The sequence below is a fragment of the Haemaphysalis longicornis genome, unplaced genomic scaffold, assembly GCF_048455015.1.
Source record: "Haemaphysalis longicornis isolate Haplotype H1 unplaced genomic scaffold, Haemaphysalis longicornis Haplotype H1 scaffold_1, whole genome shotgun sequence".
NCBI lineage: Eukaryota > Metazoa > Arthropoda > Arachnida > Ixodida > Ixodidae > Haemaphysalis > Haemaphysalis longicornis.
The window spans coordinates 36,265,750-36,292,373 of record NW_027526203.1 but is presented as its reverse complement, the minus strand read 5'-3'; the positions used below and the strand labels follow the sequence as shown (position 1 = coordinate 36,292,373).

The following is a 26,624-nucleotide window of genomic DNA, read 5'->3' as shown; positions in this document are numbered from 1 at the left end:
CAGTCGCCACAGCAACCACTACAGCCACAACCACAGCCGCCGCAGCAACAGCAGGTGGCCAACGTCACTCGCCCAACATGGCCGGAACAACGCTAGCACGCGAGCTTGTGGTTTGGCAGTGGAACGCGAATGGCCTGCGAGGAAAAAAGGCAACATTACAACAATACATCAAGAGTGTCGGCAAGAGACCAGACGTCATATTAATACAGGAAACGCACATGGAAGACCTCTCCCCAGGCTTGCCGGGGTACCGCTCCTATGCCAGCCCGCCCAGCGCAAGAAAGGCCGGGAAAGGCGCGGGGCAGGGAGTGTGTACCCTGGTGAGGAAAGGAATCACGTACATAGAACACGGCTTACTGCAGAACAGTACCATTGAACACTTGGCAATCGAAGTCGTGACGGGCCGAAAGAAGAAAGAAAGCACGTATTTAATCAACATCTACAGTAACCCCAAGCAATCCCAACAAAAGTTCAGATCACTCATGCAAAGAACGAAGCAGCTTGCCGGGGACGACACCGCGCTCGTGTGCGGAGACTTTAACGCGCCGCACACGGCGTGGGGGTACCAGAAGACCACGGCCAAGGGGCGAAATCTGCACGACGAGGCTCTCGAGGCGGAACTCCACCTGCTCAACGACACGAACATCTACACGCGACACGGCACGTCGGTGCAGCGCGATACGAATCCGGACCTCGTTTTCTGCAGCAAAGCCACCGCTGGAGTAAGCTGGCGGAACACGGGCGAGACGCTGGGCAGCGACCACTGCGTCCTGGAAATTGCGGTGCCGCTGCACGGCCGACCCCCGGTCACCCGCAAGCAGGCCATCACAGACTGGAATAAATACAGAACGGAGCTGGACGCCCTGATCATCGGACAGGCCCAGGAAGAGGAGGATGGAGACATCGAGAAGTGGACGCGAGCCTTGAACGCGGCCGCGAAAACAGCCACCAAGGAAATCGAGGTCGACGAAGAGACCCCGCAGCTGGACAGCCGCCTCGCGCACTTGCTGGAGGCGAGGAACTCGCTGAAGGCTCGATGGCGGAGGCAACGCCACAACAGAAGGCTCCGCAAAAGAATAGCACTGTTAAACATCGAAATCGAGAAGCACAGCGCGGTGCTCTGCCGACAGCAGTGGCAGGCGGTCTGTCAGGAAGCGGACGGCCAGATCCATAAGAGCAGGACCTGGCATCTGCTCCGGCACCTCCTTGACGAAGGCAAAACGAAAGGGGCCCAACATCACACCCTCGCACGGACGCTGCACAAAGCGAAAAGGGAGCTCGGCGAGGCCGAGGTCCGCCGGCGCATAAACGACCAGTACCTCCCGTCCACCCCGCCGACCCCCCTCCCGAGTTACGCGGGCGAGGCCAATGCCAAGCTCGACGCCGACATCGAGGAATGGGAGGTGCGGGCAGTCATCCAAACGATAAACAGCAAGTCCGCCCCAGGGCCGGACGGGGTTACCAACAAAGCGCTACGCAACCTGAGCGATGCGGCGATAAAATCGCTGACGGGGTACTACAACCAGTGCTGGCGAACCGGCAAGCTCCCGGCCAGCTGGAAGGAGGCAAAGACGGTCCTGATCCCGAAGCCGGGAAAGGAACCGAGCATAGACAACCTGCGGCCGATATCCCTGACGTCCTGCGTGGGGAAGGTGCTGGAGCACGTCCTGCTCAACAGGTGGCAGACATACCTCGAAGAGGAAGGCCTGTACCCGGACACCATGCTGGGCTTCAGGGCCAAGTTAAGCACCCAGGACGCAATGTTGCTGCTCAAGAACGAAGTCATCGACCGGCCGGCCGGCTCCATGGACAACCGGGCGGTGCTCGGCCTAGATCTGAAAGGGGCGTTTGACAACGTCCGACACTCAGCCATCCTGGACCAGGTCTCACGCCTCAACATGGGGGAGAGGTCGTTCGCGTACATTCGCGACTTCCTCTCGGGCCGCACCGCGAGGATCGTTGCCGGTGACATGGAGCTGCCAAAGAAGAGCCTGGGGAGCATGGGGACGCCACAGGGCGCCGTGATCTCGCCGACGCTGTTTAACATCGTAATGATCGGGGTCGCCCAGCGCCTCCAGGGCGTCCCGAAAGTCGGACACACCATATACGCGGACGACATCACGCTGTGGGTGTCCGGCGGCAGTGACGGCGAGATCGAGGCGTCCCTGCAAGAGGCCATCGACGCAGTCGAAGATCACCTAAAATACACGGGTCTGACGTGCTCCCCGACCAAGTCGGAGCTGCTGGTACTAACACCAAAGAGAAGAGGAAGCCACAAGAGAGGAGAAGAAGAAAGAAACAATAACATCCACCTGAAGACGCGGGACGGGACGGCCATTCCGAGGGTGAAGACGCTGCGAGTCCTCGGACTACACATCGACGCCCACGGACACAACGGCTTCACCGTTGCCAAGTTGGAATCAAAAGTCGCAATGGCCTTGAGGTTGATCAAAAGAGTGGCGTCCAGACACGGAGGCATGAGAGAGGCGAATCTCCTCAGGCTGGTCCAGTCGTTCGCCGTCAGCCACGTTGCATATGTAGCTGCATTCCACAATTGGACGGTGGCGGAGCGAGGGAAAGTGGACGCTCTGCTACGCAAAGCTTATAAGACGGCCCTGGGCCTATACGCACATACCAACACAGAAAGGCTTCTCGAACTGGGGGTGCACAACACCCTCAGCGAGATAGCCGAGGCCCAGGGCACCGCGCAGATCGCGAGGCTTACGCAGACGAGAACTGGTAGGGCTATTCTACGTAGGGTAGGCTACCGGTCGGAATTAACGCGAGAAGGCGAAAGAGAGAGCGGCGGGTGCGGCGGCGGGAGCGGTGGCGGTGGCGGTGGTCGCGGTGGTGGCGGCGGGGGGTGGCCGGCAAGCCGGCCGCCGATGCCGAAGCCGGCGCGGTCGCTGCCGCGCGGGCTGCTCGCCCTCATGCACGTGCCGCCGCTTCCGAAGCACATGGACCCAGAAGAGAACCGAGAGCGGCGAGCGGCCAGAGCGAAAGCCCTGACGTACGTGCACGCGGCGGACACCAACGCCTTCTACGTGGACGCGGCGGAATACCCAGGCCGCCGGGGCACGTACGCCGTGGCCGTGATTGCAGCGACCTCCGGGAAGCTGTGCTCGGCGGGCAGCGTCAAGGCCCGGGACTCAACGCAAGCGGAGGAGCTGGCGATCGCGCTGGCCCTAGTGGACCCACGGTGCGCGACAGTGATCAGTGACTCGCGAAACGCGATACTGAGCTACGCTCGGAACTCGGTGTCGGAGTGCGCGAACAGGGTGTGCGGGGCCCTGCCCCGACGGACGCTACCGGTGGTCCTCAAGTGGTTCCCGGCACACGTGGGACCGGTGGGGACCGGGACCAACCGCAACGAGGAGGCGGACCGAGCGGCGCGCGTGCTAACGAGACACGATGGCGCCGCCGTCGCTGGTGCGGCCGCTGCCGCGGCTGCTGCTGCTGCGCCCGCGGAGGGTGCGGCGGCGGCTCGGGCGGCGGCTGCGGCCGAGGCGAGTCTGCCTCCTCGTCCTACTCCATCGAACGCGGAAGACTACTACAGGGAAGAAGAGGAGGCAACCCCGGTCAGCTCCTACAAGGATGTGCTTGCGTGGTACAGAGAGACTAGGCGCGCCTTCCCGCCGCCACACCGTAAACTCACCAGGAGGGAAGGGGTGCTCGTGCGACAGCTCCAAACGCGGGCGATATGGACGCCCGTGGTCGCCAAGCACGTGTGCCCCGAACTATACCCAACGGACGAGTGTGCGCTGTGCGGGAGCGCTCGTGCGACCATGCAGCACATGCTGTGGGGTTGCCTCAATCAACCACCGACAACAACAACGGAGGAGGACGATGATCCACTCCCACCAAGCGTGAGGGACGCGGTCACCAGCGTCAACTACGAACTCCAAAAGATGGCTGCCGAGCTCGCGCTCGCGGCCATCGAACGCCAGCGGCCGAAAGTGCGACTTTCCACCACCCCTTGCACGGGGTCCGGCGAGTAGCGCCAGTAGGTAACCCACCGGGTTTACGCAGGCCTGAATAAATGTTGTTTCTCTCTCTCTCTTCTATGCCTTTACCTGTAGGCACAGTTTTGCCGTTTATTTTGTGTTTTGAGTGCGCGCGGAGTTTGAGTGATGAGCTCAATACTTCCCTTTCAACGGGACCACTCGACTACAAACGTTTATTGCTTCAAAAACGCCCTACCAGCCCGAGGGCGCACTTGCGAGCAGGCACCCATGCCTGCTTTTTTGTGGCACCAGACCGGAAATAGGCACATCCGCGTTGCGGAGAAAAGGAGAAAACTACCCGGCATGTGAAATATCGAAGGCCGCCGAAGAGAACGCCGCGAGCCGCCCCCCTCTCCGGGAGAGAGCGCGCAGCTTTCGTCGCCTTGTCCGCGCTCGAGTTGAGAGGGAATGATTATGCGCGATTTCTCATCGCGCGCAGTTTCGTTAATTGTGAAGGGATTTTCATAATTCTTGCGGGAGGAGATTTCTGGGACAATAGACTTTATCCCAAAATACAGTACTAGTAGTCGATGGCAAGTGTTGCAGGGTCCCTTTAATACAGAAGCTGACGCCTAGCTCGCACCCTCCGCGCTCCGCACAGGACCGGCTTCGTCAGGAATGGGGCAACGCCGGCAATGTTTCTTCCGTAGAAGTATCCAAAACTATACTTTAACTCACTCTCAGAGCTAGTGTATGCGATTGGAAGTGTATTATTATGACAAAAAGTTACGCACACGGAAAATCAGGTGCGGACGAGCATCAGACGTCAACCAAGCGCATAGAAACAGCAGGGAGAGCGAGCCGGAGTGAAGCAGACGACAAATGCGAGAATCCCTAAGCCGACGTCACGGAGGCGCGCTTCGCAGCGCCGCCCGTGGTCGCGCTCACCGCCAATATTCTAGGCACTATACGGGAGTTCTTTCCGCGGCAGGGGCACAATGGCGGCCGATGAGAGGTCTCTGCGCGGCGGTTTCTATTGTTGTGTGGTTGGCTGCCGTAACACTCAATTAAGCACCAAGGGCCGTGATCCGCATGTCAAGTTTTATCGCTTTCCGGGCAAGTGGTACGAGAAGGAACGGCGACAGGCATGGACAACCGCTGTGCGACGAGTGAAGTGAGTAAAACTTCGATTCATCACCTTTGTTTACACTTTGCTGTTTGTACGCCTACGCTGTGTTCCGAAAAGAAGGAGGTTATTTGACTTACGGGTACGTAAGTGTGTGTGCCTGGCGCGTTTCTTATAATCGGTTGCGTTAAGTTACAGCGAATTTGTGTGGTACTAATACTTAGCATAGCCTGCGTCTCGCTTCTTCTCAATGAGGTTTTTTCTGTCTAATCGCGTACGAAGCTTCGTAGACCTTTGCGCATTACCAACACTCTTGTTCAAATCGGTATGCGGCTACTGATCAAGTTGCTTGAATCGCTGGGGTGCGCACATAGGAGGCAAATAGTTGTACAAGGTATGATTGTTCAGGGGATGTCAGGCAAGTGTTCGTCTGCGTAAATCCTTTTTCTGGGTTTTTGTTCATGCGCGATACTGTGTTTGGTAAATTACGTGTACATTACGGCACTTAAGGGTCTTTTTTTTTATTCCTGAAGTGCATATTCCGATCGAAGCTTGAATTTCGGCCCGAGAAGAAATGTTGTCGTTAATTAAAGGGGCTATTGCGCACGGAGACAATAACTAAAAAAGCAAGAAATAGACAGCGCACAGTGTTGTAAAATTTATTTTAGGAGTACGCAAGCACTTTCACAGCTGCAATGCGGCATGGCGATAAGGTATCTGCTGAAGTGTACAACAAATGACGAAAATAAAAATAGCGAGGCACGGGGGCACTCGGGCCGAAACAGTAATGATGGTTTTCGGCGTGAGCCGTTATTGCTATTTTGGTCTTTTTCTCTTCAGTTCAGGAGGTTGGAATGTATTGTTTGATAACTTTTCCACGCACTGGGTAACGGTGAATTTATGGGAGGACAACCCCATCTTTTTTATTTGTTCTGACAGGTGGCAAAAAATAATTGTTAGCGTTTTAATTCGATGCGCAACACTGCCCTTTTTCTTGCGCGCTGTTGCATAATGGGACTTGGTAACGCAAAATTCGGCCTTTGACAAAAGGTTTTTAAAACTGGAGCCATATCGTGCATGAATAATTGTAACAGGGGTTAGTCACGTAAGCTTTTCGGCATAACAGGTGTGGGCACAGGTATCATAAAAGCTAGGTACCTGCAGTGCATTATGGAATCTGGATTGTCATGTGCATGCTCTTTAATGTTGTATCCCTGTGCTACATGCCTAGTTTGTCTGCAGGTTGTGTGGCGTGAGTATGCCTAACTCATTTTGGTACCACTGTAAGAATTACTGGGCTCATTTCAACAATGTTGCTTGTGTCACAAGTGACAACGGGGCACCAGTCACCCGTAATTCCATCACTCACATTACTAATGCTTGACATGAAACGCCATTGTCTCGAGTGAGGAATGAAAACCTAATGGCACACTGCATTTATTCGTCATGCTAATGGAAAGCGAAGTAAGTGCTGCTGTTCACGATAAGAAGAGGAACATACCATACTCCACTTTGTGCCAGTTGTTACTAAGAAGTAATTGATGTGCCACCATTTTTCAGTCCTTCCACATTTCACTTGAGTAAGGACGAGAGGAACAACCAATGTGTAGTATTTTCAGCATCGGGCAGACGCCTGCATTGTATGTTTCGTTTCTGTCGGTGGCCTCTAATTAATGCCGCCGATATCTCTTTGTTCGGCGTAGTCCTCTACAATGTCTGGTTTTGCACGCTGGTAGGTGGGCTGTTTTACTGCCACGGGAAAAATGCATGAAGTAATAATGTTGCACCGCCACGGCGGTGCACAACCATTCGTGAATCTTTCGTCGTAGCACGCTTTTTTGGAAACCTTATTCAACGTTGACCCTCGTCTTCCAAACCACGGCATGTATTTATATGCCTCAGAGGCGATAGGAGTTCATAGATGGTGCGTCTTCTCACAAAGTAATTTTACTCCTTGAGATATGAGAATAGCGGTTAGTGGTCCTTCTAACTGTTGTTTTTTTTTCAGCCCAGACGGCAGCACATGGATGCCAACAGCGACTACTCGGATCTGCAGTGCTCATTTTGTGGGAAACTGCAAGAGCAATGTCAGTTCTCATGCAGCATACAATCCAACCATCTTCCCCAGTGCATACAGAAAGAAGGCTGCAGATGAGGCCAGGTCACAAAGGTAACCTTTGTAAATTTGAAACATATTGCTGCACCGGGTCCAGTTATTGTTGACTAGAACAGAGCACCCGAAGAGAGGCGGTTTGCCCAGGTAAATTACGTAAAACGAAGCACCTGTTCTCAAAGGAATAGATACAGTCATAGTCGGAATGTTGTCGATTTCTACGGGCAAGGGACTGGCTGGCTCCTTTTTATACACACACGTGCATACATATGCAGGCATGTATGTGTGTGAGTTTATATATATAGATACATATATATATAAGGTTAGTAGAGACAGAGACACACGAGAAGGACATTGAAATAAACTTTTATTTTTATTTTCAATGTCCTTCTCGTGTGTCTCTGTCTCTACTAACCTTATTTTTTCGCGCTCTGTGTGAGTTCTTGATTCCAGACAACACACACACATATATATATATATATATATATATATATATATATATATATATATATATATATATATATATATATATATATATATATATATAGGGAGTAGTAGAACTTTGAAGATGGTAGAGAACACAAGAGAAGAAAAACTTCGAACAAGGTAAAAGCACGATTGTGGCCTACGTTTCAGCAAAGAGAACTTGCTTTCCTCAGGGCGCTTTCCTCAGGGCCCTGAGGAAAGCAAGTTCTCTTTGCTGAAACGTAGGCCACAATCGTGCTTTTACCTTGTTCGAAGTTTTTCTTCTCTTATATATATATATATATATATATATATATATATATATATATATATATATATATATATATATATATATTTATATTTACTACAAGGGTCAGATACAGTTGTAGTAAATATAAATACCCCAGAAAGTGAAGGAGAACACAGTGCCCAGATAGCCGAGTTGGTAAGGCATTCGAGGTCTAATCGAAAGGCGTGGGTTCGGTCCCCACTCTGGGCGCGTGTTTTTCTTTCTTTCTTTATCACGTAATTAATTAAAAATAATAATAATGTAACGTCACTAACGGTAACAAATAAGCCAACCATTCCCCTATGCCTTCTTTGGCGTTGTAGACTGCCGGCATTTCTTTCTGTATTTCCTAACGAGCCCCTCATTTCTAAACCCTATATATATATATACAGTACGTCACCATTTAGGCACACAGTACGATCCTCAGGGGGTCGAAGTAAATCCCCAGCCCTCCGCTGTGGTACACCTGCATCGCAGGTGTAGGATTCTGTGCCATGAGCATCAAAACCGTACACATAAATTTAAAGCGACGCGAACATGTAGAACCACATTAATTGTATACGGATATGTTGTCCGTAACATCAGGCAATTATGTTTCGGCTACGTCCTTGTCATTAAGAATATGTGCTATTCCACTGTGTGTGTTTGTAATGTAGTTCGTTTGCACATGGCATGCATATTTGAAAGCTAAAAAAAAGAAAAGTATGCATAACAGAACGGTCGCTTGTGTTTCTAGTGTGTTCGCTCTCCTAAGATGAGCAATAAATGAAACTCGTGAAAAAAAAGTCGGGCACATCTGGGCTAATACTGGAGCAATGAGATTTTTGAAAAAATGAAATTTTAAGTGAAACAGTGGAGGCGGCTGCAAAGGAACCTCAAACAATGTAGGTAACAGAACTCTGGTAAGGAGGCTTTGGAGAGGGGTGGGGAGGCAAGCATCAGCAGATGTCAGAGCCTACATCCTCATAGTTGGGGCCTATAGAAACAGTGTAATCTGATTCTGTGAAGGCTAAGGGTTGTTTCAGGCAATTTTCCAAAACTTTTTAGGATTTGTATGCTTGTAAGTGCTTGCGAAAGCAGAATTTGGTCTCATTTTATCTTCCAACATGAGGGCAGAGTACAGAGAGGTGTTGCTGCTGAGAAGTTATAAAGTTATTCTGCTGAAATGTCTTGAGGGGAGCTGCTGTAGTGTGTGAGAATGTGCGAAAAAGGTGAATGCCGTTGCTGCTGGGCGACGATGTGTTTGTTGCAGATTGAAACGCTTCCCTTGCCCGCTGTACTGTTTATTTATGTATTTCAATACCGCAAATGCCCGGACAACAGGCATTACTTGAGGGGTGAGCCGAAAGAAAAAAATAACTGGCAGAAACCACGCGATATAAACAAGGATCTTGACAAGCAATTCATTTCAAAAAGTGGAGGGGAGGGCGGGTGACAAGTTAAAAAAATAAAATGTCGTGGGAATGTCAAACAGTTTCAAGATGCAAAAAAACCCGTCACAGTTAAGAAACCACGCGAGACATGACCAACCAACTTTCATCGCATTCAAGCCCTCAACAAGGTGTGTTGTCCTTGTTGTGGCTTTCAGTCGCAAATGATACGGGACAGCGTCCCGAAAATAGGTGTTTCGTTCTTGCGACAATAGCGCAGTCCTACTTATTTGAATAAATCTGTGCTATGTGTTTCATGTAAGTGTACTGTTCCTGGCCATCCGTGGTACATTAGCTAAAAGAAGTTCATAATTTTTACAAGTATTTGCTTCATAACCAAGCGGTGAATGCTAGAGATTGTCTACATGAAATGCCGGGATGCGTACTACAGAGTTGTTTAGTTTGCTGTACAGCTAAAATAAATAGGCCTATCATATTAACTGCCGCGGGCCTGCTGGGGTGTCCTTTCAAGAAAAACTTGTGTATTACGAAAATGAGCTTGCTATGTAAACTGGGATACATAGGGCATCCATGACAGTACTTGAGCACTGTTCTGTCAGCGTGCCCCAATAATGCGAAAGCTGTATCATTGGTTGATTGCCATGTTGATTGCAATGCAGGTGGCTCACTCGTTTCATGAGGAAAACCTCATCTGGCCGTCGCGACGCTGATCCTACTGTGGCCCAGGGAATCGCAGAAGCTGTAAACGAGCCTCTGCCTGCCAGCAATGGAGATCTGGGACTAGCTGGGCAGCACTGGAACGGAGACGACGCATTACGTGATGACACAGACCCAGAGCACCGTGCCGCCTTTGGAGATGCAGCGCAGTCTTCTGAGAAATGGGCTGTTGAAGCAGTATGTATGCGCCCACGTCAAAATTCACGTACACAATGACGACTTCAGGGTCTGTCTGCGGTCAAATGTATGTGCCTTAAGGTACGGCGCTTTGGACTTGCACGTTTGCTGTGAAAGGAGTTCTGTAAATGTTAGCGGGAGTGATTGTTCAATTACATTCATAGGCATTGCAAAGTAGTGTGAATATTCAGAAAGAGTGTGTTCTCCAACTGTTGAAATGTTGGAAAGCCAATAATCTTTCGGGGAAAAATACATTTAAATTTGACAAAGGTGAAATCGTGGTTCCAACATAAAAACGTTTATTCATTGCTGGCTAGCACCGGTTACTTTGTGAGCTACACGCAGCCCATACAGCGAATTCTTTTGTTATTCATGCGCATGAAATGCACTTTCACTACTAAACAGCAAAATGGGCAGTGTACTAGACACATCCTCGTTTGAATAGTGCTGCCATGTTAAGCATTGTACAGCAGCAGCGGTGCGTGACCTCACGAGAAAACAATGGTAACATCAATTTACACATAAAGAGACCAGGAAGGTTGATGCGTTCTCTGATCATTGTAAAAATGAGCAGTGGAAGAGCAATTGAGCGGAAATCTAAATAGAATAATAATAATAATAACAATAAAGGGTTTTATTTGTCATAGAGGTACAGAGTACATGACGGGTCAGCCCAAGACGAACAGGCTTGTCGGGCTGTACCCGGCAACCAGTGTCAGGACACTGTAAATTACAGCAGGAAAAAAAAAGGAAAGAAACGAAAGGTGAAGGCGAAAAGAAACGAGAACAGGGAATAGCAAGAACAACAAAAAAGCAAAACAACACAAGAGAAAAACGATCAGAAGCAGTAAAGCAGTGTGTAATGCATAAACACAAAAGATAAAACGCAGAATTACTCAACTTCAGAACAGTTTATACAGTTTGAGAGCATGTTTCGATGAAATGGCACAGATATCAGTGGGCATAAAATCGACTATATCGGGAACATAATAACTGCGCACAAAACGTCCAAATCGCGGGTAACATCTTGGTATGCAAAACAAAGGATGACGTCTCAGGGGTTATGTAGGCACAAAACGAAACAAAAAAAATCACTATTCCAAAAAATGGCGGCAGATAACAGTGTGCAAAAATAATGCGTCAAATGAAGGCAATTGCGAAACAGAAAACAAGCTATTGTCATTGGGAATGTTAATATTGTAAGCTACATTTCGTAGCAACGATTTCAGAATACAGTTTATTTTCGAACGCCAAGTGAATGAACAATAACAAATTACCGTGATTCCATATCTCAGGATGCTGTAACCAAGTGCATGCACGATAATCTTACGTACTAGTAAGGGGAGAATGAAACGGCTCTTATACATAGTACATGACAAGCCTCGAAGCTTATTGCAGAGCATAGATAGGTGACTGTTCTATGTCAAATCAGAGTCAAAGGTAATTCTTAAATACTTTACATTCGGCGATGGTAGAAGAGGAGAGCACTGACAATTATTACATCGCGAACCATGAATAAAAAGAGGTAGATTATGATCAATTTGCTTTTGTGGATTGTTGAAACAAACCAGATTTGGTTTTGCTTATTTATAGTTATAGAGTTCCGGGCAAACCAATCCCTGACAAGTTGAGTATCACCTTGCAACATTGCAACAGACTTACTATAAACGGAGTGCCTGGCAAGAAGAACAGTCTCGTCAGCATATTGGAATAATTGACAATGTGATATATAATTAGATAAGCCATTTACGTAGGCGTTAAGCAATATTGGTGATAATACGGATTCTTGCAGGACACCAGATTTTAGACAAACTGTTGAACTAATGTGGTCACCGATCTTGACTACCTGTGAACGATTGCAGAAATAGTTAGCTAATAATTTGTGAAAAGGCCCCAGAAATCTCAATACATATAGCTTGCGCAAAAGTATTGTTGGGGTAACAGAATCAAATGGCTTGCGTGCATCCAAAAAAAAGAGTCGTCACTACTTCGTTATTTTCAAAAGCAGAGAAGATTAAATCAGATAGTTCTTCCAAAAGGACAACAATTCCTTTCCCAGGAATGAACCCGAATAGCGAACTTGACAATAAGTGGTGTTTTTCGAGAAAGCTGGGCATTACTCGCGATAAGTGTTTTTCTGAAATTTGACTAATCGCGGGTAAAATCGAAATTGGCCTGTGGTTGTCAACCTGTTTAAAAGAGCCCTTTTTATGTAATGGTTTAACAACTGCAGTTTTTAGTACATCTGGAAGAAAACCAAGCTCAATGTAACCATGCAGCATAAATGAAAGTACGTTTTCCAGAGCAAGAAAGTTACGTTGCAACTCGTAGACAGATATACCATCTGAACCTGGTGCTTTCTTTTGCCTAAAACTGAAAGGTATGTTATGCAAGACATGAGAAGTTATGAAAGGAAAGAATGCAGAGGACTGTAAACTGCTGACGTTGACAAAACCATCGATAGAAGTTGAAGGCGTAGCCGAAGATGTTTTAGCGAAGTGAACATTGAAATCAATAACTGGCGTTTCCAAATTGTCGAAGTGTTTGCGAAAGACATCAACTGGTTGTGCAGGATGTCTACCACATATTTTATTAATTGTTGACCAAGTTTTAAGGCTTTACTGTAAAATGAGCGCTTCTCGAACCGAAGTAACGCAGTTACCTTATTTCTGTGAACTTTGTGTAGGTTCGTGAGAGCAGTGTAATAGCTATTACTGCATGCTGAAAAGATTAATGTGTTTTATCTCACGTTCTGGTAATCTGCACCACAGAAAGGCTGTGAGGACGTTTTTCTTACACCAAAATTGGCAGTCACGTGCATGCCTGTGAGTGTTTAAGGCAGTAGGGTTTCAACCCCCCTTATGCCTTTTGTGTGGCATTGCACCTGTTTCTTTTGTAAAATTCACAGCCTATATTGGTGCTATGACAGAGGCCCACATACCCCAAAATGCTTGTGAAAGCTGTCATGATGTTCTGTTAGGCCCCCACAAAAGTTAGTTGACCGATTTCTGGTAGACCTTGGAACACCAGCAGGAAAAGGATTTTCCTTATGGCTGCAGTTTTTTCTTGCTTCCTTCATGAAACACGTACGTTAATGCTCTCTGTATGCACACTGTTGCAGCTGCGCAGGAAAGGTAGGAACATAAAAGTGCGTGAAATATTAGCGTAGAATGAGGAAAATATACTTACAGCACCATATGTTGAATTCTCCCCTTTGCAATGAGCTTTGCCATCACTTTTGCATGACCAGTAGAGATTCGTGGTGAACTGCTTGTTTCAAGCAGCACTAACTCTAGATATTTTTCATCATACACCCCATTACTTGCAATACACAGCTTTATGGGACCTGTTAATCATTCCCAGTGAGAGGAGCAGCTAGCATCTCTCTTGTACCTATTATAGGGGATGTGTTTGTAGGGCTGTGTCACAGCGTAGCCGCACGCTTTGTCCAGCAGAGATCAGACCATTGGATATGCATCCGTGTGGATTGTGTTCTTTGCCCTTTCGATGTCATGTTGAGAAGCAGTGCTTGAAATGGGGCTAGTTGGTTTCTTACTCGGAACATTGCTTGTATCGTCCTTGTCCCGCCTAGCGCCAGCAATGTTCCGAGAAGCAGTGCTCGTCCGTCTTCCTGTTATTCACGCATTATGTCATAAATGTCTACGTTTTTGGGGTCCATTCTAATCTCACACCTGATTGCCCTGGCTGAATAATGTAATCTGGTGGCCTGAAGGCCTAATGCCTCGCAGTGCACCTTAGTGTGGGCACAAAAAACGTGTATGAGCATGATCGAAAAAGACCGTGTTCCTCAAAAAAATTTTTTCATGTTGTACTTGAAATGCTTGTGCTGTCAGATAAATCGCTTGAAATTGACTTATATGGCACTGGTGCGTTTGTTTCAGGGCACTCAGACAGATGCAGTGCAGCCAGGAAAGCTGGTGATCCTGTTGTCGATGGCTAATGAGTGTAATGCCTCAACTCAAGTGTCGCATGTCGAGCAAGATGACAAGGTATGGTCCCTACTTGGGAATCAAATACTTGGGTTTAGTGTTGTGGTGATGTATAGTAACAAATGTTAGGTTCGATAACAAGGAAAAATAACTGTTATTAATTATAAAATGAAGCAAACCTAAACCAGGGCACATGGTTCACTGCTTGAAGGGGTCACTCAGGCTCGCTAACGAAAAAGTGAAGATATTTTTCATTTACCCTAAGGATAGCTTTTCTTGCCACACGTGGCATTTACTTGGGGACACGCGATAGCTTATTTATTGATAAATATACAAATACAGGTGGCTGTTGTCGCTATTTTATAGTGTCGTGAAAGGGCACAACGTGAGAGTTACTTGACAGTTGGCCTATAGAGTGGCTGCTCAGGGCGTTCGACTTAGCATATTGCACTCTGTGCTGCTTTTCACGCTTCATGTCTTTGCCTTTGTGCAAACTGTGGCCAGAAAACTGCGGGGGTAAAATGAAGCATTTAGAATTTGATTTTGCAGCCACAAGAACATCAGTATTGCTTACGTGTATGTGTGTGGTGTCAAGAAAATAAGGTACAAATGTTAGTGTTTACTTTTTGTCTGCTCAGTACATGAGCATTCCAAAAGTGTTAGGTGCCCAAGCAAGTGTAGGGTGTTTCTGCAACAAGCTGCTGAAGACTACGTCCAACGTGGCTAATCACCAAAGAAGTGACTTTTCGAGCAGGAAAAAAGTATGACATTCCTAAATGACACTGCAAGCTGCCTTAGTAAAATTTATCGCCGGCTTTCTTGCTTTTGGTGTACCGCTTGTGTAAAAAATTGGTTGAAGTTTTGTTCATGTCATTTTGATGATCGTGCGTATAATCAACTCCTACTTTAGACTACCCTGCCTTGACATAATGACACCCAGCATTTTTGCAGCTTTTCATTCCTGATATTGTTTGTTTAACGCGTCGCACTTGTAAAAAAAATAAGAAGTAGCTCGTCGGGCGAACGTTTGTATACGCCGCATTTTTGTGTATGGTTTGTACAGGAAAGCATTGCCCAGTCAGAATTTCTTTTTTGATTCACAGCAAGTGTAGGTTTATTTGTCCGTTCACATATATCATATTCAGGTACCGTATTTTCGCGCGTATACCCCGCACCAAAAATGCGAAAATTTTAGTAGCAAAGTAGGGGTGCGGATAATACGCAGGGTTTTTTTCCTTTAGTGCAGCTTCACGGCAATGCGCGTTGTGCCGTGAGGCTCCTACGCAGTAACACTGACTGAACCTTCCATGACAGCGATTGCGAGAAACATAAATGGACAATGAAGAAAAAACAAGGATGAGCGCCCTCTAGCAACTGAATTTTACGCTTTTTCTGTCTACATACTATGTGATGTGTTTCTTGAGCAGTAGCTATCGTTCAGCCTTTCCTGTATCAAATGCGCGCGGATTTTTTTTTCTTTTTCGGTGAACTGAAAGTGGGGGTGCGGATTATATGCAGGGGCGGGTTATACGTGCGAAAATACGGTACGTTAGGTATTGAAACTAATGCAAAACTGTCTAAGGAAGTCCACTGACGTCGCTGCTTCTGTCAGATGCACCCACATTGTGGTGTCCACAAAACAAAAACAGTCGACCGTACATACCGATGGTTGGTGGCAGCTGGAGTTACTTAAAATTTTCCAACGCAGCACAGTGCGTCAGTGGGGCAGGAGATCTCATTGCATGTTCGTATAAAGGAAGTGGAGGTTACCAATGAAAGGACGGCGCATAAATTCCGCAGCAGGGTCAACCGAACCTGTGTTAACCAGTGTGAATTGCTGTGTGCATCTACAAGATTTGCCGAGTTATGAACGGTGTGTCACACTTTAGGCTCACGACAAAGAACCGTAGCACGATTAGAGTAACGTCCGCTATGTTCGACGTATGTACGCCTAACTGTACATCGATGCGTGTTCGGATGCTCCACTAGTTCTTCGATCACAATCATAAAATGTGTTGTTGCCTTAATTGTTGATGGCTAGCGCTCATCGTAGAAGCTGTCTACTGCTTCTTCTTTATATCTGTTTGTTTGTGCATAGGCCCTTACAATGTTTAACCTGTATCGTTTGTTTAGCTTGATCGCACCAGCTGCTACATTTAGTCTTTTGATCTGTTGTGGGAAGCTGCACGACTCGAAAGGCAGGAGCTTATCAAAAACAACGTGGTGCCTACGAATTCGCCGTGTTTCGGCCGTGAGTATAAGGCGCGGTGCGCGCTTGAGATGAAGTTTCGGACTCATTGCGGTATTATAAAAACGCTTAGTTATTGCTGCCTTTCACAGCGAGCTTGCGAGCGACGGGAACGGGATGATCGACACTGCAGAAGTGGAGGCACAGGCTACATCGCCGCAAAATGTTCGAGCTGTGTCGGATAGCGGGACGGACTAGTATTGCACGATAGTAATATTGCTTCATCCATCAGAAGGTAAAATTTAATGCCAAGAGGGAGGTGGCTAAACATACCAACGTTATTGAAACTGCGATCGTAGTGAACGTGCATCTTGTAATTGAAATGGGAGGGCTGGTGGGGTGTGACGACGCTTTGCGCACCTTTTGCCGCGATTCTACACTTGTGCGTAAAGCCCTGTCTGGGATTACAAAAATAATAATTTCGGCATTCACGTTATAGTAAAAGCGCCCTACAATTGCTTAGTTTTTCAATTTGAAATTTTCAACACTATCTACGCATAGAGCCTGAGACTTTAAAACCGGTTCACAAAAGGTGGTGCAGTTCGTACCTTGTGATACTCTGGTAAAAAACACTTTACTGAAAGGCAGTTTCAGTGTTATGCACGTCCAAAACTGATTAAAAAGTGCACTTTTGCCCCCTCAGTTGCCAAAAAATAGATTTTTTGGGCTCCTAAAGTGACATAATAAATGTAGTTATGCTCCAAATCAAGATTCTTCTGCTCCAACATCGACATTTTGCTGTTCCAAAAACTGCTCCCAAATCTGATTCAGCTGTCTCACCCCTGAATGAAGCTCTAAAGTAGTGAGAAATAAGTATGGCAAAGGCATCCTGTGCAACGTACGAAATGAAACGCTAGAAGTAAATGACCAGAATTGCCTGGTACAGATGGTTAGTGCTGACCCCAACCACGAGAGAGAATCCCTGCACAGAATAGGTATGGGTTGGGGAGCACTCGGCAATCTCTGCCGAATAATAATAAGTAAGCTATATGTTTCACGCAAAAATAAAACCAAACAACCAATGCGTGCGGCCAGTGATGGTATACAGAGCAGATACCTGGTGCCTTACTACACAACTAGAAAGCAAACCGAGGTCGACGTAATGGGCCACGAACTAATAATGTTAAGAGTAACACCCAGGGACAGGAAACGAGCTTCCAGAATCGGAGAACACACTAGAGTAGAAAATACCTCCCTCAATGCAAATACAGAAAAGGAAATGTATTTGGGCTGCCCATGCGGCGAGGCAAACCCGTAACCGGTGGACAACTAGGGTAACAGTAGATGCCAAAATATGGGCCTAGAAGAAGGGTAAGGCTGCTAAGCCGATGAAGGGATGAAGTAGAAAAATTCGGGGGTAAACTGTGACTGAAGCAGTGCAAGGCAGGTACAACTGGAGGACAAACTGAAAGAGAGGCCTTCGTCCTGCAGTGGATCTCAGTAGGCTGATGATAACGATGATGTATTAGGTGACTACGCTGCAGCGCAGTTTCTTTACATTTGTGTTAGCTAATGTGCATACTCCATTCGGTTGTTCATTAAGCGGGATTCACACGACGGAGAAACCCTCTCTTTTTGGCCAGCGGGACCCGCTCACGTGACCAGTTTTAGGCTCCTCCAATCGGTCAGGATATCCCGCGGAGGCTCCGCGAAAGAAAATGCCTCCGCATGTGTTTTCGCTCGACGGCGGTGGCCCTCGGCGAGGAATGGAACCTGCCCCTCGGTGCTGTCGTCTGCTAGTCACTCCGCGTAGCTCCGCACGTGTGGATGCGCCGCCGGGCCGGATAATCCGGTCACGTGCTGTTGACGTCACATATCCGTCCGCCTCCGCGCGCCTCTTCCTCCGTCGTGTGAATCCCGCCTTAGGTGCCACTATTTATTCAAAACCATGTACACTTGCGTATCGCTGCGATGGGACATGGTTTAAAGGTGCGGACTGTAGCATGGCAAATCATTGTAGAGTGCAATATGCATGCACAATTGGTAGTCTGAGAGGTCATTCTGCATGGGATGCAAAGCAGTTACAAAAATGGGCTCAATAATCACCGTGAGTGTAACAAAGATCGATGACATGGCACAAATAGGTTGCCGCATATATTACAAGTGAAATTACGTATTTGCAAGTTTCTTTGGAGCGAAATGAGATGTATGTTTCTTTAGCAGAAATGGATCTATTGTGACACTCGTGTTTGCAAATGTACTGTTGTCTGTAACTGACACAGGAATGCTTGGCAAAAAAAACTAATTCCTGGGCTTGAGGAGATTTTCAAACCCTTGCGACTTACAGCTAACAAAAGTAGAGTGTCAACTAGGATTTCTTGAAAAAACAGCACGGGCAATCCATATTGCGGTACCACGTTACAGGCAGTCAGATACGTAAAGCCAGCTGCGAAGTGTGCTATTGTCATTACCAGTTTCAAGAAGTGCAGACATCTGTACTGCTTCGTCTAGAAACTTTGTGATGCAAAGTATCACTCTCTTTCAGGAAGAAAACTTTTGTATGTTGCATCAAGCAATATAAATTTTGAAGGCGATTCGCTTTCTGATGTGAGACAGTTTAGCCCAATCTTGCGCAGCCTTCCAAAATTACCTCCTAAAACTGCTACAGCACCAAGTTTGCAACTGTGTTGGCGAGTTTCCTATGTGGCCTTTGGTGTCTTGGTCCGCATTCCAGCAAAGCATTGTATGCTTTCATTCTGTGGCAACACGCATGAAGTGAAATTACCAAAGAAACTGCACCTGCATGTATTAGGAACCTTTCACTAGTCTTATGCAAAGCATTAAGGAGGGATTATTTGCAGAACGGTGTTTAATTTTACGTACCCACCAATACCAGGAATTCCTGAAATGTTTTTCCCGCTGGTTTGTGTATTTTTTTGCCTAATCTGTTGTGGCCTTTACGTTACGAGCTTTATATTTTGTTTTTTTGTGTTATCTAAGGTCATTACCACGGATGGAAGAGGCAAACGGACCTGCGGCTTCCAAGGATTCGATTCCATAAAGGAAAATGAAGAGGCACTGCGGGACCTGTGTGGCATCACTCTGCCAGTGTTTTGTCTACTTTTGAACCTGTTGCCGCATGTGCGGTTCAGGAGTACAGGTGTGCCGCGCGAGGACAGGCTTTGTTTGTTTTTGACCAAAATGCGTCTTGGCGTCTCTTTCAACGCTCTCGGCGTTATTTTTGGTGTGGCTGCAAAAACTGCGTCCAACTCATTTAAGATGATCCTTGACGTCCTTTGTGTTGCTCTACAAGAGTGGGTGTTTGTGCCCTCGCGGCAACTGATCAAGCATTCCCTGCCAGGCCCGTTCAAAGTTAATTACCCGAACTGCACGTTTATCATTGACTGTACGGAAATTCGGACTGAGATGCCTTCCAACCCTGATCAGCAGCATGCATTGTATTCACACTACAAAGGCGGATACACAGTAAAATTTCTTGTAGGTATCATACCCAACGGCCTGATTGCTTTCATTTCAAAGGTGTATGGGGGTCGCAAGAGTGATGCTTTTATAACACAAGACTCTGGATTCATACACCTAATTGAACCCGGCGATTTGGTTTTAAGCGACAAAGGGTCTCCAACTATAAAAACAATTATAGATGACAGAGGTGCTGTGCTGCTTATGCCACCCTTTAATTCGGATGGTTCGCAACTCTCCGTACAGGATATGAATTCAGCGTACCAAATTGCATCCGTCGGCGTCCATGTTGAGAGAGTAATTCAAAGGCTCAAAAATTTCCGCATACTGAGTAACAGATTGCCCCTTACGTTGCTGCCTGACATGGACAGGGTGGTTTTAGTTTGTGCAGCTCTAGTAAATATGCAGCCGTCTATCATACAGGAGCAACCAGTGGGAAACTGAGTATGAATGTTTCACTTACCATATTTGCACGATTCTAAGGCACCCATGATTGCGATGTGCAGGTAAGCTTACTTATGGACTTACGAAAACTTGTTACAACCGATTCTATTGCGAATGCTGTAAAACCTGTGACGCCACGTATTAGGCAGAAGGCATTTAATCTCATGCGCGCAACTGTGGTAAAACGCACACATTGTACTTCATAACCTCACTTATCGAGCATCTGCTACCATTACAGTAATGCAGGCAACATTGATAGCCAGTTTCAGTTTTCCACGTGTCTACTTTTTTTCAGCGGGAAAAGGTGTGTGTCAGTCTCGTGCAATTAGGGTCCGTAGGTGCAATGCAAACTGGCATTTTTTGTTTTAATTTTTTCACCTCGCAGTACATGACATTGTAAGCAGAAAACGTTTGCTTTTTTTGTGTTGCCACTATCCTGTGCACACTGACGAATGACAGGAGCCACTGTGGGTAGTTGGTGCTGCAAGTATTCTTGGTACTGCTGCGAAAAAGTCCTGAACTGAAGCGAGAAATTCGTCCCCTTACAGCTTCACCTGTTCGCATCTGCAGTTGGAAGAGTAGCAATCTGTGTAGCGTATGGAAGCGCTGTGCACTCGGCACACAAATATGGTTTTTTTTTGTCTTTTGGGAAGCGTAACGCTCTCTTCAGTCATTTATTTGGTGCTTAGTGATCGATGAAGCGGCTATTTCGAATGCTCTTAAGTGGGCGTGCATGTGTTTTGTAAATGTGTTGTTACGCATACCAGATGACAACAAGGCTCCTGTAATGTATTTCTGCGGGCACAGCTGCGGGCACACAATATTTGCTGTAATTCCTCCTGTATGCACGGGCCATTTTCCACTACTCAATTTGTGCGCTTTTTTTCGCTCTGCGCTGTGTTCAGTAGCGGCAAAAAAACGTTCCCGACAGAGGGCGACTTTACTTTACGTGAATCAATGCCTCACTGTTGGGTACCCATGTGTGTATTTTTTGCTTTTTGTTTTATGGCAATGTATGGTAACCTTTGCTGCATTTCTTTGTAAGTTATGCTGTGAAACCAGCTGTGGTTAAACGTTGCACCAGTACACTCACCACAATACAATCAGCTTTTAGGTGGTTTGCATTCGTTTGCACTTGTTTTATTTCATGCACTTCTGCCTTGGCAGTTTACACATTTACAAAGGCTAACTTGAAATTGCAGATGTGGCCCTTTGCATGGATTGATGTCTCTCTAATGGTAATGAAATGACTACTGGCTTGCGGTTAATGGTACCTGGAAAATGACAGTATTTCACATAAAGAAATGAGCGCTTTATTAACACGACCTGTTTACAACTAGTGGCATTGGAGATCAGAGGTCTGAGATTGCCCGCATCCAGGGCTCCCTTTTCTCATGCAAAACACCAGACGGCCTAGTTTTACCTCTGAAAACACTACCGAGGGCGCTTCACCACACAGGCAGGGGGCCTCTTCCGTAACCTGCATTAGCCCGCAGCTGGACCACAGCAACACTCAGCCCTTGCTTGTACACAGAAGTCTTGTGGGACAAACTCTCTCATGCGAGTGCCGCAAAGACATTTTCGCAAACACAAGTTTAACGCAAACAAAAAGCAACTAGCTAAAAGCAAATGCTCACCACTTACTGTCACACCATACAACAATGCACGCTGGTAACAACACCCGTAGGTAGGGGCCTTCTTATATTCCTTCTTAGCATGTGGCTGAATTTGGGATTCCCTACAAGCAGCCACAAAACACCGTCCTCCTGTCTGTGCATACCTGCTGCAGAGGCGACACACTGAAATGCGGAATGGAATAATGCACAGCAAATAACTTAAAACAGTTCAACCTCTTCAGGCACTCGCGTATCTCCATTCTTGCTACCTGATCCCTCGGCGGACCTCGCAGCTCTTGTCGTGCATGGCCCTTTCAATATGCGCACACAGATTGCATTCTCTTCTGCCTACAAGACAAAGCATGGTGTCGCTCAGGCTTTACGAAAGGCGCCACAATCGGCTAAATTTCCGAGGCTGCAATTATTTCTATAGTCTACATTTTTTTGGCCGTCACATCTCCGCTGCATCCCGGCCTCACAAGAACCAATGAAAAGCAATCCCACAGATTGACACAGATTGAATGATTTAGTGTATTGTTACCATACAGAGGCTACTTCATATCACCCATTGGAACGCCTGCCAAGCTTTGATCTTCTCGTATGGTATGTCTACCGGGCGACACAAAAACAGCAGCACGCTAAGCACAACAGTAAATGAGGCGCTGGTTTTCTTCATTGAATAAGGTACTCGCAATTAACAGGAAGTTTCAAACTTTGTTCGTTTACAAACCTAAAGGTACCTGTTGTGCTGAGTCGGTCGAAGGCATAACATACATTTACATTGAGTAGCACAGTTTCTGGACATGACACCAGCTTTGTGAAAGTGAGGCGCAATGACTCGGCAAAGTTGGCGTGGTTCACGTGAACTCACTCACAAATTTATTTTTTTATTCGCCACGCACTCAAACTCAGCCTCGTTGCTGAGCAGCACATCTATGCTCATGCAGACCTACTCACACTGAGCACAAAACTCAGCTCAGTCGGACTCAAGACTCAAAATGTAAACAAAATGAAACGTACTCATCAAACTTAAACCATACTAAGAAAATGCACTCAAACTCAGGCATGTACTCACAAAAATAATATGGACAGAAACCTCAAAATGTACTCAGCACTAAAAATGCACTAGCACTGACAAATGTACTCAAACCTCAAACTAGACTCCGACACAAAATGCACTGCGACTTCGAAAATCGACTCAAAACTCAAAATGCACGCACAACACAAAATGTGCGCAAAACTCAAAATGCACACAAAATTAAACATACTCATCGACCTTAAACCATACTAAGGAAATATACTCAAACTGAGGCGTGTAATTACAAATTAACACGGTCTGCAACCACAAAATGTACTCAGAACTCAAAATGCACTTGCACTGACAAATGTACTCGAACTTCAAAATGGACTCCAACCCAAAAGGCACTGCAACTTCGAAAATCGACTCGAAACTCGAAATGTACTCGCCACTCAAAATGCACGCAAAACTCAATGTACGAAGATCTCAACATGCACTAAGACTCAAAATGGACTCCGAATTCACTCGTTCTCAGGCATACGCAAACTCACTCTGGCTCGAACTAACTCAGGCTCACACTCGTCATGCCACATTAGCCTCGTGCTCACTCAAACTCAAAAACGCACGCAAGTTTGTGTCCACATGAGTCTGTGTGAGTGCACGAATGCGTGAGTCTGCTGCCCTCTGGAAGCAGCTGCACGCACATGTCATTAGGATTGCACCATAGCCAAAATCTATGAAACTGAACGCAAACTGTGACATAGGATTTTTAAAACTGACTAGCATAGTACAGCTCGACATCAGTGCCAACATAATTTCATTATCACCACCTAGCAACAAAGAACTTCAGAGATCTTAAGCAAACAGTGCTGGCAACAGAAACCTAAAGTAAAACTTCACCATCTTTGGGACAATTTCCCACAGAAAAGGCTCATCCCGTCTCACGTCTACGATTACCGCCTGCTGTGGGCTGTAAACATACACAAGTGCTCGTTGTAAGTTCATCACATACAATTGAATCTGCACTTGTGTATAATATTCGTGCGTTTTCCTCAGGATGGTTTCGTCATTCAGAAATGCCAGGTACGGTAGGTGGCAAATTCGGCTTTCGTAATCAATAAATTGTTTACTCTTGTACTTAAATGGGCACTTGATTTCAATAAGAACCGTCTCTTTCCCAATCTTGGTGAGGCCGTCAGGACTGCAGCACAACCACGGCTGCTCTAGCAGCACGACCACGCCCGCCTGGAAAAAGTGCACGTTGCGTTAGTAGTGTGATATTTAGAAAACGCTCGCATATATAACGTCGCTACACCGAAATGTTGAGAAACTACCTGCACAATGCGTCCTCCAAGTTTTTTTTCGAGGTCTGCACGTGCGAACGCCTCAGTCTTGCTGCCTGTATCAACGGCAAGTACATACAGTGAAGCAAACCACATGATCGCTTTCTGATTCCAAGTAAACAAGGCTGGCTTAATGAAATAAAACGCATACCGTACTGCATGGCAATGTTACGGTAGAAGGTTCCTTTTTTGAGCTGCTGCGCCACATTTTGGAAGTCGCCGTCGGTGTTTTTTTGGTGTACCCTATGCGCCTTTGTGCTGGAGATACGGTACTTTCTCTCCTCATGCCCCATGCAGAAGCAAACAAACTTTATTTTTTGCGAATGGTTTGGAAAATATCTCAACATACCTTGCACACTGCGCTTGACCCAGGGTGAGTGTGGCCAAGTCAGTGGGAGTATTTTGGAGCTGCACTTTGTCGCAGTACCCTCTGTAGACGTGGTGGTCTAGCTCGGACAAAAAATCAACTGGTTCCGTGTGCCCATCCAAGACATTCAGGCAGTTGTACACAGGTCTGTCCAACATTGTGGAGAGAAGGTCTTCGAGAGTTTCTTTTTCGATGCTCGTCGACACTTTCTGAACAATTTCTTCCAGTACTTCTTCACATGTGAAGTCTATGGCGTTCGTCCTCTCAAGCTGCAGAAGCTCTTTCAGGGGGCCCTGAATGTCCTCGTATGCAAGAACGGTGCTTCGAGGTGCAGGCTTGACATTAGGCTGAGTTGATTTGCGTGCTGTGGTACAAAAGGAAAGTCAATGATGCAACATGAGATACTTGCCCGTACTAGTGCAAACATGTTTGGCTTTAGACAAGTACGCTTTAGAGAAAGAAACCTCAAAACTGAAAGCATAGTTGTTTTGTCTGTGCACGCACGCGAGGTCAAAAATAGTGCGGACTGAATAGGCAGCATTTTGTTCACTTGAGAAACCCCATGTGATATGCAGGCTAAAGCTGTTAAGTACGTGTAGGAGCGACATGCAAGTGCTCAGTTATTTGCATCAGAAAACAATCTGGACGTCCCCTTCACTTGTCTCGGTCAGTTAACGTACTTCTCCAGTTCAGTGTGCACGCTGGGATACGTGTGCCTGATTAGCAGTATACAATTCTGGCAAGTACCGGGATATTGGTCCCTCAAGGTATGCGCAAGGTAGGCTTAAAGGCCAACTGTACTCAAAATTTCGACCTCTTGAAAACCCTATTTTTGTATAGTCTGCTTAAGAACAAACAAACATGCAAACCGCAACAGCTGAACTACGCGCGTGCACGACGCAAGCGGGCAGCAAAAATCGGCGATTTTTTAACCGAAACCGAGGAGAGCGCGGTCATTGCAGTGACGTTGCCGCCGTCAAGCGAGTGGCCCGACGGTCACCAGCGCGGGAGATAGCCTGCGCGCAAGCTCTGCGCGCGCACGGGGCAGCACGTGGGTGAAGCGTGCGCAGCCGAGCTCGACCGGTTCTCCAGCTGCGTGGCTGGCCAGAGGAAGAAGCTCCCGTCGGCTGGAACGCCACAGGCGCGTCATGGTTGCTTTCGCGATCCGCCGGCAGGTGCAGCGGCGTGTGCGGCGGAGCTTTTAAAGACGGTAGTCTTTCTTGGGCTACTTAAACTCAGAAATTTTGGTCTGTCTGTCTGTGACTCGATTGGGTCCGGCCAAAGTAAGATTGAAATTGCACAATAGTCCTGTATACACTCACAGCCAAACGTAAACGCCTAGGCCTGGTTTATATGTTCATACTTGTCGACTTTGTTGAACAAGAACAAAACATTACGCAAATATGACAGGAAATCAGTACACAAGGGATATTGACAGTGTTCTTTTATTCAAAAATTCATGGATGCTTGGTTTTTCGATAGCAAATACTATTCTACATCTACTGCAGAAAACCACCGCCTCTTGGCTGCACATAAAAAATCACGCGGCAACAGCAACGAAAGGTTCCACTAGCTATGTTCCACTAGTTCTGCTTGGAACGCACGTGGAGCAGGGCAACGTGGTTCCATAAACCTTGAAGTCGGACGCCGCCATTCACGCGCGCCTCCGCCGTAATGCAGCGCTGGCATCGAGTAGCCCGGCCTATAGCAGTGGAACGTGGTAAATTCAAATCGCTTTGCGCATACCTTTAGTGTGTTTACCTTGGGATGAGCGCGACGGTAGAGTAACAGCATGAGAGGTGAGCAGGAAAGCAAAGGGGGGCATTTCCTTGGCAAATGTCTACAAAGACTATCGTATTTTACGACATTTGCAACGAAAGGAGCAGATACGCGGCCAATTTTTTTTAACGCTTCTGACCGATTGACGAGGCGTGTCACGGAGCTATAGCCACTTGCGTCCGAGCTGATTTGGGGGTACGCATTAAAAATAAATTTG

General features: G+C 46.9%; 1 protein-coding gene and 1 non-coding gene across 2 annotated transcripts; both read left to right on the top strand.

Moving 5' to 3' along the window:
* The first annotated feature begins 4,920 nt into the window (after positions 1 to 4,920).
* LOC144163643 (uncharacterized) lies at positions 4,921 to 21,408 on the top strand. The gene is made up of 5 exons (XM_077694444.1): positions 4,921 to 5,118; positions 7,079 to 7,240; positions 9,988 to 10,222; positions 14,125 to 14,232; positions 19,361 to 21,408. Exons 1-5 carry the CDS (start codon positions 4,943 to 4,945, stop codon positions 20,282 to 20,284), a joined length of 1,605 nt encoding a protein of 534 aa, XP_077550570.1. The 5' UTR covers positions 4,921 to 4,942; the 3' UTR covers positions 20,285 to 21,408.
* Positions 8,076 to 8,147, top strand: Trnar-ucu (transfer RNA arginine (anticodon UCU)). The gene has a single exon. It is a non-coding gene; the product is annotated as a tRNA-Arg (tRNA).
* Positions 21,409 to 26,624: the final 5,216 nt, after the last annotated feature.